Source organism: Berghia stephanieae, chromosome 6, assembly GCF_034508935.2.
Source record: "Berghia stephanieae isolate SIO BIC M18660-M18661 chromosome 6, UCSD_Bste_1.3, whole genome shotgun sequence".
Taxonomy (NCBI): domain Eukaryota; kingdom Metazoa; phylum Mollusca; class Gastropoda; order Nudibranchia; family Aeolidiidae; genus Berghia; species Berghia stephanieae.
Genome location: NC_088365.1, coordinates 31,058,289 through 31,070,788, shown reverse-complemented (window position 1 = coordinate 31,070,788; position 12,500 = coordinate 31,058,289). Strand labels below are relative to the sequence as shown.

General features: G+C 35.4%; 1 protein-coding gene across 2 annotated transcripts in view; it reads left to right on the top strand.

The window, feature by feature from the left end:
- LOC144974848 (uncharacterized) overlaps window positions 1-4,808 on the top strand; it is a 36,275-nt gene extending 31,467 nt beyond the window's left edge. Inside the window, exon 13 of one of the 2 annotated variants that reach the window (XM_078918208.1) lies at window positions 535-4,808. In XM_078918208.1, coding sequence (XP_078774334.1) covers window positions 535-777 — 243 coding nt within the window. In that variant the 3' untranslated portion in view covers window positions 778-4,808. The remainder of the gene's footprint in view (window positions 1-534) is intronic. The other variant, XM_078918207.1, reaches the window with a different exon arrangement.
- The last annotated feature ends 7,692 nt before the right edge of the window (window positions 4,809-12,500 follow it).

Here is a 12,500-nt window from a genome sequence, read left to right as displayed (position 1 = left end):
CACAGAGAGAGTTTACGGCTTTAGCTTATGGATTTTTTATTAGAACATTACAAAGTTGAGAATCAAAATGTTATGATGACAAAAGTGACCTTAAAAATTCAGAATTAGGATTATAATTATAATTCAAAATTCTCATATCTTATCCAAAAAATCTCTCTGATGTGACATTATACATTATCTCTGTGATAACTGTTGAAATTTTCAGACAATTTCATTGAATAGCTTCTGAGAAACGTTTGACAGTTTCCCATACCCTTAGAAAAATGACATATTGAGGAAATAGCAAAATGGCTTCCCGTTTTTCTCACTTTTCTTACTACCTGTACAATTTTCAACTATGTTTTTCGTGCCTTTGTAGTCTACTTTTAGAATTTGGACTTCAATTATATTATTTCTAAGATAATAAAATATAATTTTCCACCAAAATCTCAAAATCAATTTTTCAAGGGTTTTCCTAATAATTAGACCCAAACCGCCCCTTAATAAATTAACGAATCATTGTAATTCCAATTGTTTCATATTTTATTATTACAGATTGATGCCTGCCGACGGACACATAATTATGATCACTTTATCGTGACCTTTTTATCAATGTTGGCGGAGCAAGGGCATTTGGGAACTCTGATGGAGCAGAACATGAGTGTCAAGAAGCCTCCATCCACTGGCTCAGCTGCTGGGAGCAGTGGTAGTGGTGGCAAAGTCTCTAAGAAATCATCATTGCTAAAATCATCCAAGACAAAAGCAAAAGGCAAATTGAAGAAAAAGGGGAAAAAATGAAATACTGTTTTAGACAAATATGCCAAAAAGGGAAAAAAATGAGAAAAGAAAGAAAACAGACTTTGTCATAAATTGAAGTCTTTGGTGATGATTTATTCGTGTAGTTATTATTGATAATGTTTATGTAATTTTTTTATGTCATACTTTTAGCAACTGATCTCTGCAGAGTTGACATCATATTTCCTGTTAAATACATGGAACATACAAAGGTATAAATTGATGCATGAACGGCATATTTTGAATACTTTCAAAAAAAAAGGAGATGGGGTTTATATTATTCAAAATGACCAATATAAATGGATGGCCAAATTCTATTAAAAATGTAGCAACCTGTTTTATCTTAATTTTGATGAACAACAAATATGAAAATAGATCAGGAATAGATATTAGTCCAGAAAATCTTCAGGGTGATATACTTAATGAAAATAAAAAATATTATATTAATAGTAGAAAAAAAAATGTTTCTACAAACCTTCTAAAAATGCTTTAATATGAATGCTGTGCTTATTTCAAAGACGTCTAATATAAAACTGCATTCTTTTTCTGGTCCTTTTCCAAGTGGTGGATTCCATGGAAGAGCACATGAGTCAATTGTCTTGAGAAATTTATTGATGCTAATCAGAGATCACAATGACTGTCCACTTTTGACAAGATTTTAACAAGCTTTCATTCGACACCATACTTTATCCCTGTTTTGTTTGATAAAACAGAGACCTGCTCTAACAAGTTCATATGTTGAAATGAAGTGTGATGAACAGTGAGATGTCCTCTAGATACTTCTTCAATAAAATTCTTTGCTTCTTACATCAAAACATCATCATCCTCAGTAAAAACCGATTCACCAACATTTCTTTTCTAATCATCCAGCCAAATATGCAACAGTTTTCTCATCAGTATTTGTCAGAGACTTGTCAACTAATGAATTTTCTACCAAAGTAACATCCTCTTTGTTTACAATTCCATTACAGCAGCAAGAAGCATGCGGACCATGTATTGAGGTTTCTAATGAAAAAATGATACAGCATACCTTGCGATTTTGCTTCTTGAATGCATTATAAACATCATTAGCTGCCTTGAAAGCACTTGTCCCGTTGACTGTCGATATATGGAAAAAAAAATTCTCAATCCTTTCACGCTGCAACTCACTCAATCATACCTTTCGTGATTTGTACCAAAGCTCAGTCATATTGTTTAAAGTACCGAATACGTCTTTCCCCGTGATATTATGCAGCTTTGAACATCTTCAAAAACCCATCCAAATTATTTTAGCTTGGTAGTTAAACTATACAATTGGATCTCTGAATCTTCCCTCCTACAAACTTGTTTAATAAAATTTGACGTTTCAACATAACATTGCAATTTCAAACAACCAACAACCTTCTCATTAAATATTTTCAGGACATGTTTAACATTTTGTAGTGATAGCTTGGATAAGATCTGGTTACACTTTGTTTTGAACCTGTCAAGTTTCGAGGCCTTACCAGTTTGACCTACTTGACTTTCTTGACCTTTGCCTTTGTTTTGATTTTCATTTACTAAACTGCCTAGTTATAAAGACGAATTTTGGAGCTAAATCAATGAAAAAAGAGGGTTGGAATCCAATGCAGATTTCGAATTACCAATTCCCAAAACCAATGTGGTTTTGTAAGTAATATTATTCTACCCCTAATATTGGAAAACACATTATTTCTTAGTAAAAACATAATCCTTGAATAATGCTTTGAACCCCGTTGAAAAAATTTATTCAGCAATTGCAGAATATTTTCTCTTAATTTATTGGCTTAAATAGAGTTTGAAATGACAGCTGATTGGCCATCTGAAATAATATTTTTGTGTGTATGAATACAATTCCAACTTTTTTCCTTCTCATAAAGCTAATGCAACTAACTTTCCCAGTTTGAGCTAAGATGGATGTCAAACGAGCTTACCTTCACGATAAGGTTGGATTGATTTAATAATAATCAAATATAAAGCTGGTTTTTTTAGGAATTTAAGCAATAAAAAGACGACTTCGAGAATATATGATGTAATGTAATTATAATTTTTTTTTTTTTGGGTAAAAGTGTACGTGCTCAAGGATTGTCAGTATGCATGTGATCGAGGTTATGCGGCCCAGGGCAGGGACAAGAATAAAAGTTTACTTAACTTATAGATGTAAACTTTCAGAGCATGTTTCTTAGCAGTCAAATTACTTCCGCTTGGCACATTTGAATTCAATAAAACCAGTAATGGTCCACAAAAAGTCAGTCACATGTTTTATTTTCTGTCACAGGATTCGTGTCCAGATTTGGCATGGTTATGGCAATTTCCTCACAAACAATTATTTGCAGATATCAAAAGCATCATTAAACACTTCTATGAATTTTGTAGTTTCTTTACTGTTAATGATTCAGGCGGATGGAGATGCCTCCTACAGAAATTGATAGTGAAGCTAATTTTAATTTCATTTTGTTTTTGTGAAAAGCAATATGAATTGGTCTCAGATTATTAGTCAAAACAATCTTTTGGCTATAATTTATTTAGCTCATCAATATACTCCCACTAGATCAATTTCTGTTTGAAAGAATGATTTTATTGTCACTCGATGTGTTTTGCAAAATTTTTATCAAGTGGCAAGTACCCAATAAAAACGCAAACTAATTTCCTTTTTGATGGACGTTGGAATGTATGGACAGTTTCTTCATCAAAACTGCAGCCTAGATTTTGAGTCATTTCTTGATCTTTGACAGTGCTTTCACTTGTGTTTGAAAATATGACTTAGCTCCCAGATGAGCTTCTGCATTATAAGGACAGACATTTTGTCATTGATGATCCTGGCAAGGTATCTTTTAATTTATGTCATAAGAGGGGTTTTGCCAGTCAAGAAGTGTTACAAAGTTTGGTTTCCTCTGCTTCCAACTATTTATTTCCACCCCCAGGACTTGAATATCCTTTTTGTCCAAAGTTTTAAACTTTGTCCAGCTTTGATCAGTGATCTAATACACCCTTCTACAAATTAATCCTGACAGAGAGAAAGAAAAAAACCCATTAAAAAAATGAGAATAATCTTATATCAGACAAACTGTAAAATACCTATACTCAGAACTGAGATGTATAAAGATGAAACATCCATGTTGAATAGAAGACTGGGAAGGAGTCTGAAATAATATAATCTCTGAAAATGGTTAGAGCACGGTTTGTGTCTTTAATGTAAGTTTCTAGACGGAAGGTTGAAATATGAAGTCAAGAAGATAGGAAATTATTTCTGTCGAACATAAGCAAGCAGAGACAAAGGGCCCATCAGGGGAAATCGATTGAAGTCTGTAGAGTTTAGCATATTAATATGCAAAAAAATATGCAAAAATAAGTTGAGTTTGATTTTCTTGATCAAATTGTACTTTGAATAGAACTTTCATTCAAAATCAAAGTATTTGCCATTAATTAGAAGAAAAAAAAACAACAAAACAGGCAGTTGTCTCAACCAATTTTTTTTCTTGGAAATCAACAATTTAAGAGAGTGAACTTTGTCTTCTCCATTATTAAACACTCCAGGCTCGCTTCGTTTAGCTTGTACGATTTCTCTCAGGTGTGTCAAAAACTTTTCGATAATTCAAAAGTTGTAATTTGTAGGATTCCTCACTAAAAAACAATTAACTAAAGTCAAGCCTTTAAAATACATTTTGTCGACATTCCAAACAATGATAAAGAATCCCAGTCATCTTGCTTTGACTCATCAGAGGAAGAAGTAAAGGTTATCATTATAAATATAATTGTTTTTATGGTCACACTGAAGAGCGAATAAACCCGAATTATTGACTCCAAAAGGGTGGTCTTGAAGGGGAAAAAATATGACTACATTGTTTGTTTTTTTTATTTTATTTTTTGTAACCAGAGAGATAGAAAAATAGAAGACTTACCATGATCTTGTTGATGAAAAATGTGACGTTAGCCACCAGTTCAACAGCTCTACGACCCATTTTTATGTTGTCTTTGTTGACGAATCAATTCCTTCACACCCTCTTGTGTAATTTTATCCAGAAACTGAGAATATTGTCCTACCTCGAACAAAGTTTGGTTTGTCAGAATGGAGATAAAGATAAAGGGAGTAAATCTGACTCATTAATAAGAGAACAACACAAAACAAACGACATTTCGGCCTTTGGCCTTTTTCAAGTAAACATATATATATATATATATATATATATATATATATATATATATATATATATATATATTATATATATATATATATATATATATATATATATATATTAGATTGTCATAATAGTATAGGTGAAAATGTGTGTGTGTGTTTGTGGTGAGTGTGCGTGCGTACAACAGAAGAGGGAGAGAGAGGGAGAGCGCGACAATGAGATGACGTAATGATATCAAAACTATAGAAGGGAGGGAGGGGGGCTTGTCGAAGAATACTAGAAGGTGATAGTGTTATTAGTAGTCCCCTACCTCCCCTATAGGGAATGAGATGAGCGGAAGAGTAGCATCCCTTGATTGGACGTCACCGGGGGAGAAGTTATTTGTAAACAAACCAACTACAAGCCAAGCGCTCCAAATACAAAATTTATTATTCATATTTCTGAACAAAAATGCATAGCATAATCAACATTATGCATTTTTGTACAGAAATATGAATAATAAATTTTGTATTTGAGGCTTGAAGTTGGTTTGTTTACAAATAACTTCTCCACCGGTGACTTCCAATCAAGGGACGCTACACATCCGCTAATCTCATTCCCTATTACTATATTTTTAAAAAAAAAAGAAAGCTAGATAGAGAGAGAGGGGGGGGGGGTGGAGAGAGACAGACAGACAAAGAGAGAGAAGCAGAGAGACAGAATGAAAGTGAAGGAACGGGAGTGGAAGGATGCGTTTCAAAGTTATATTTAAAATAAAGGAGAGAAATAAATTAAATTAAATACAAAAATAATAATAAGACAAAATAAATAAATAAAATAAGACCAAAACAAACTATATTATTCTAAAATAAAGAAAGAAAGAAAATTTAGCTTAATTATTCTCCTAGAATAACTGGAACAAAAACTAGAGTTGTCGAAATGAGCAATCTTGTAAAGTTGGAGCTAATCCCAGAAAGAAAAAGAAAAAAATAGACTTTTTTCTTTAACAATATATTTTGAACAAAAGCTCCATGACTTGTTTGTTTATTTACCTCCTGTCTGACAAATTGTTAACTTACTGTCCATCATGTGTTGACTTCCTGTTCCTAGACATTGGTACCACTACAACACGAGATGACCAAAACATATTTGATATATATAGATGTCTGAAAAAAGTTTTTACATTTTCCATACCTCTTATTGTTATCTTTGAAAATGAAATCAGTGGCATGGCGAGAAGATTGCACTTAATTACAGCAGTTCACATCCTTGGTTTCCAGTTGTTTTTTCCTGACAAAGAAGAAATAAAATAATTGTTTTACCAGTTGTTTAATTTTCATTATATTATAGTCATTTCATACCCGCCATATTGGTCGTGCCAGATGAACTGATCCCATTGTCGGATTGCTCAATGCAGTTTCTTTGACGGAAGAACTCCATTTTTCAATGCGCAGTGGTCAACTGTCTTGATAAAAGCGGGACTGTCCCGATTTGGCAATCTAAGAAAAATATTAGGAAAGAAAAAATTACTATTATTATTATTATTATTATAGACTATTTACGTATATAGAAATGCCCCTTGCATGTTCCAGAATTATGCTTTTTTGACTACCAAATTAAAACAAGGAACAGAAAAGCTCCAAATCTAGCTGATGTTATATAATAGTCAAAACATACTCTACTGTTTTGGTCTTGACGGGGTATTGTGTGTTAGGCTGTACCGTTTTAGCTCTTTGAAAAGTTGGTCGCTATGTAAAAGACTTTTTACAGAAAGCTTAAATTGAAGAGGTTTGGAAAAAAGTTCCCAGATGGTCTCGAGACAATGGGTGTGTTAAAAGTATGAAAAAGAACAATTGTCTATAAGTTATAAGGTTTTTCCCCATTTAGTCTATTGTTCTTGTCATTTTAACGATGCATAGATCTGTTGATTGCTAAAGGAGATTGTTTTCTTGTTTTCATTGTTTACATATTGAAATAAATAAGAAAAAAATAATTTCTTTTGTGTTTTTCATTAATATTAATATGCATTTTTTTTCCTGTTAAAACAAACAAACTATGGGAGATAATACTTAGGAGTTCTTCTCTATCAACTTGTGCTATCTAGATTTTTAAAAATTGATTCTTGCAATTCATACTGTAAAACTAAGGCTGCTTTAACCGTCGAAATATTTGCAACAATTTGCTTTGTGTTGCCATACAGTAGGTGTAAAAATGAAAATACCACAAGCATTCATTTTGACAAATATCTCGCCAACTACAGTACTCGCTGTGTTCTAGCACGCTAACGAAAAAAGCCAAAAAGCATGCTTGAAACAAATGCTCATTGGAGGTAACCAATACATTCGCACCCAACTCCAGCGTATCCTGTATTGCAGAGTGTGCTGGAATGTACCGTGATTGGGTTTTTGTAATTAAAAATACAAAGGCATGAATAAAACTATCCGGCTCTGCAAAAATCAAGCGACTGCTATCTTCCATTGGGAACATTGGTCTGCTTTTTACCACCAAGATAAAATCTGGGCGGAGACTTTTCACTTTTCCATGTTGTTGTAGGAAATCGGATATTATAATCTTGCCTGTTCCATTCCCTCTTCTAGAACAGTTTTCCTCTTCTATGTTTGTCTTGATTTTTGTCCTGATTGAGACCACTTGATTTTGTCCTGGCCCTGGACAAGATCCTTCACTGCCTTCACCAAGCAAGAAACAATCGGATGTTCGGTGGGTTATTTTTGTTTGTTATTTTTCTTTCATCTTTGCTTTTTTTTTCAATGTAATTTTTGACCTTATTAACTGTCCCATTTTCTTTCTTCCTTTTTACTGGCGCTGATGTGACCTAAATGTGTTACTAGTTCCGTAAAACCCTTAAAAACAAAAAGGCGAGACTTACTTTCTTAAGCCCCTAACCCCAGTCGGAGAATAGGCCATCAATGATGCTCCGCCAGATGACTCTTCCCTGGGCTGTCTTCTCCACCTGCTTCTATGTGTAACTGCCTCTCCTTGCTTCCTCCTCTGTGCTTCTTCGCCAGTCTTTTGGTATTTGGTCTTCTTTCTATTTCTTGTCAAAGAGCTGGTAAAGGACTTTAGATCTGCTTTTATTGCTTCAGTCGGTATATTGTCCAGCCAGCTACATTTCCACCTATTGGTTTCTTGATGGCCTTTTTTATAGGTAGAACTGAAGCTGCAAGTGGTATATAGGAAGGTTGTCTGGCATTTGATGATTTAAACGTTTAAAATGTTCGTTCCATCGATGTAACTGTTCTTGTGGTATGGGTAGAGTTTTTTCTTCTTTATCTTTAATTGGTTTATCTTCCCGGTAGTTTCTTTGTTGTTTCATAGAGTGCTTTCAAATGTCTTTTACGAGCAGGTTCTTCTGCCTCACGTGTTAGTTTGTCAATCCGGGATCTCTTGTCTGTCCCAATGCATCTTTTTACCACTCTGTTGGCCTCGTTATACTGATTTCGAGCCTCTGCTTTACTTGACCTTGTTCAACGGGGGTTTACATCAGATTTCTTGTTTTTCATGTCTTGTATCTTTTCATGAGTTTGAGGCGTCACCCAAAGTTTATGTTCATTTTTCTTTGTCCCTAGCTCCTCCTCCTGCCCACATCTGTTTGGCTTGCTCCCACATCTATTCAAGACTATCATCATCGCTCAAATGTTGAAGCATTTGGTATCTGCGTGGTGGAATTAGCTAGAATTTCTATACCGTTTCTTTTTCTTTCAAAAAGTCAGTGTTATATCGTGGCCTTTGGTTCTTTAAAACTCGGGACTTCTTCATGCGGATAAGGAGTGATGCCTTAACTAAGTGGTGATCTGAAGCCACGTCTGCTCCTCTTTTAACTCGTATTGATGTCCGAAATTTCTGGTTGTTGTCCTAAAAATCAAGTGGCAATTTGTCATTTGGCAACACATTTATAACAATACAATATATTAACATGGACGCACTCACACATATGCACACTAGTAACGTCGTAGTAATCATCACCATCATCGGCATCAACATCATCATCATCACAACAACCTTGTTAATAATATATCTGGTTCTCAGTCCTGTAGTCTCGTGATACCCAAGTAGATTTATGTATGTCATTGTGGGGGATAATGCCCCCACCTATAACAAAGCTAATAAATGAAAGAAAATGTCTGCCAGCAGCTCTCCGTTTTCATTCATTTGTCCAAGTCCATGCTTGCCCATACAATGTTCAAATCCCTTTTTATTTGCACACACTATTGCTTTCAAATCCCTCATTATTATATTTATATCGCTGTTTTTCGTTTTGTCAATTATGACTTGAAGTTGGCAATGGAAATTCTCTTCTTTTTTTTTTCTTTTTTTTTTATCTATTCATTTTTGTTTGTTTATTTGTTTCTGTTTTGTTTTGTTTTGTCTGCAACAGTGATAGGGGTATATAACATTGTACAATATTTTAGATCTATTCTGGTCTTGAATTTAGCACATATGATAATTCTGGAGCTGACTGGTTTCCAGCTAATCAATGGTCGCTGCGATTCCTCAATTATCATAAATGCTTCAGTATGTCGCGTCTCTTCCTCATGACCTGAGTAAAGAATCAGCTCTCAAGTGACTATCCTCAGTTGGCCTGCCTGTGTCCATCGGGTCTCAGATAGACCGAACACGGATATATGTCCGCATTTCTGATGCCACTTGAGTTGCTTTCCCAGCTCCATACATAGTGCGGGCATTCCATGTGGCGATCTTTATTTTGGTCTTGCGGCTTTCATTCCCAGGTGCCATACGTCTTCCATGGGAAGACCTTTCTACTCCCAAGTTATGTCTTAATAGCTTTGCTCTTGATGCTTTCGTAAGATGCTTGTTTTTTTTACAAGAGTTGTTAACCCTATTCCAACCTATTTATACTCCCGGGAGTTGGTCCTCATTTAGTCTGGCCTTTCCCCCTTGATCTGTCCAGCATGGGTAATCCTACCAAGAGCCAAAGCTCTATCTGGCATAGCTCTAAGGATCACAAAGACACGTCATCCGCCCCACATGTACACACGTACCCGTTGTAGTCAAGAGCTCGAAACCGCAGAGCATCTAGTTGAACGGTGCGTTGTAATGAAGCTTCCGGGCGGGTTCGCGACCGTACACGATTGCCGTGATGAGTTTGCGTCATGGATAGATCGCCATCAGATAGTAGTGTGAGGGCCATTTATTAGGCTTCTAACGAAATCGGGCCGAACGAGACGCCGAACGCCGAACCCGAACGGATATAGCCTTCTCACGTGACCATGAACGAGATCTGGATAGTGAAGACTCTCAAGCGGTATGCAGCATCTGATCTAAGGTCACGTGATAGAGGATAGCTTGGGTTGCAGTTGGCTTCAGCTGACAAGAAACGGAGAAGGAAAGAATGGAGACTACCTCAGGCCCTACCATGTGTTATTGGAGGGGCAAGGTCAGTGTCATTCAATAGTATATAATATTGTGCATGTGGCGCTCTATACGGAGAGAAAATTATAAATTGATTACGGGGGAAGGTGGGGGGTTTGACCCATAAACGACCGAGGTGTTTGGCTTCGGGTAGACCATGATAGGAAATCAAAGAGAAAAGGCCGCTGGTACTTGGATGGTGGAAATGGTTGGGGGGAGGGGGGGGGGGAGTGACAATCAGCATAGGATGTATACATTAACATTAATAATATATTTGAAAACCACATTGTTTGAATCAGCTTGCAAAAAGGAGAACATTTATCTTTGTTTCACAAAAATAGGTTTAGAAATAAAAAAAATTTCTAGTAGATTGATTTTGAAAAAAATATTACTCAATTTTTTAAAATTTAATGATAGTTTCTTTATTATCCGGTCGATTTTCTTGATTTATATCTCATTTTTCAATTCTCAATGTGACGAGCACACTGATGTATCTCGTGTGATTCAAAAGCGTTGTTTGTTTTTTAAAATATATACTGAGAGTCCTGCCTCGCTAATTAATTCCTGAGCGTTGAGATGGTGACGCAACTATTACATACAAGACCTTTTGCAGTCGAGTCGGCAGGGCTTTTGGGTTACACAACCACTATTTACCCATCGGTCAGCGGTACTCTTTGATATATACAACACTCACCGCCTTTACGCAAAGTCGCCTGTCCATAAATCAAGAAATGCTCTCCTAACTGTTCACAAGCGAGTTGTCAAACGAGCAATGCCCTAACCAACAAAAGGACAGTATCTGGGCTGACCCAGATCCAACCAGTTTTGCCGCAATCGACACATTTAGTTTTTTCATTCATAACTCTTTAATTTTATTACATAGTGGAAGTCTTCTAACATTAACTAATAGATAATGACAAATTGCGTTTTTCTGTTAGTCGGCGATTTCATTGACGTAATATGTTGCGTAATATTTTGAGATACTGTTCTTTCTTGGTTAAAGCCAAGCAAATAACTCTACCTGTAACCAACAAAAGGACAGTATCTTATACGACCGTCTCACATACTGTTCACCCTGGTTAACCGCAACGCAAAATGCCTCGTCCGTATTCACCAAAAGAACAGTATCTCAGTTAAGAATATAGCAAAATACGAATAACTCGATCGACAAACGTTTTACGTCAGCGATGGCGAGCACTCGCCATCACGGACGAGTGAGAGGCAAGGCTAAGTGTGGTTGACCTGGCGTGAGGGGAATGAATAAATTATCTCCGTCAAGTTTGTAGGCGTGCCTCTGATATAATATTACTACATTAGACTATTCCTCAATCTTTTAGACCCTGACTCCTTTTTCAAGATGAGTCTATTTTTATTAAGCATAATAGCTTTAATTTACGCTTATTGATGATTTTGGCTATCTTGTAAATTAGACTTTAATTGTGTATCAGGGTTTTGTCATTGTACAACGATATTGGGGTGAGTGAGTGATAGTGAATTAAACCTAAGAATAGCTGGAAAATAGGGAATGTCCCCCTTCCCCGCCCCCAACACGTACAACACACATACCTTTTTGTTTTAAAATCAATATCTTCATTGTCATAGGAAACGAAAAGCATGAAATGGAACGAAATCTGTTGGTACATTTATACTGAATGAAATAGGCGACATCATTCTTACTAAATTTAAAAAGGTGCCCAAATTATGAGCTAATAAGATGAACAAAAAAAATATTTTGTCTTTAGCTAATTTCGCCCACAGGGAGTTACAATAGTACAATTTAGATAAAACAAGGGAATTAATTAAAAGTTCTGCTACATTAAATTACGAATTTTGCTTATTTTATTCATTTCTATGTACATAGATTGTATGGTTTATTCACGTAGCAGCTTTTATGGAAATATGTTTATCAATGATGACGCTAAGGTTCTTTGATTTATTTGAAAATTCTGTTGTGCTATTTCCGAGAGTAATAGGTGAATTATTTGCCTTCCACACATTAAAATCTCAGTTTTACTATCATTTACTATCATTTAATTTTAACTTGTTATGGTACATTCAAGATTTAATCTCATAAAACAGCTCGAAATTCGTTGTATTAAGAATTGTAAATTACTTAGGGGTACTGAATCATAAATTTGCGTATCACCAACATTAAAATGATAACTCAGATTGAATCTGGATATCACACGAGAAAGGGGGTGCTTATACAGAAAAAAATAG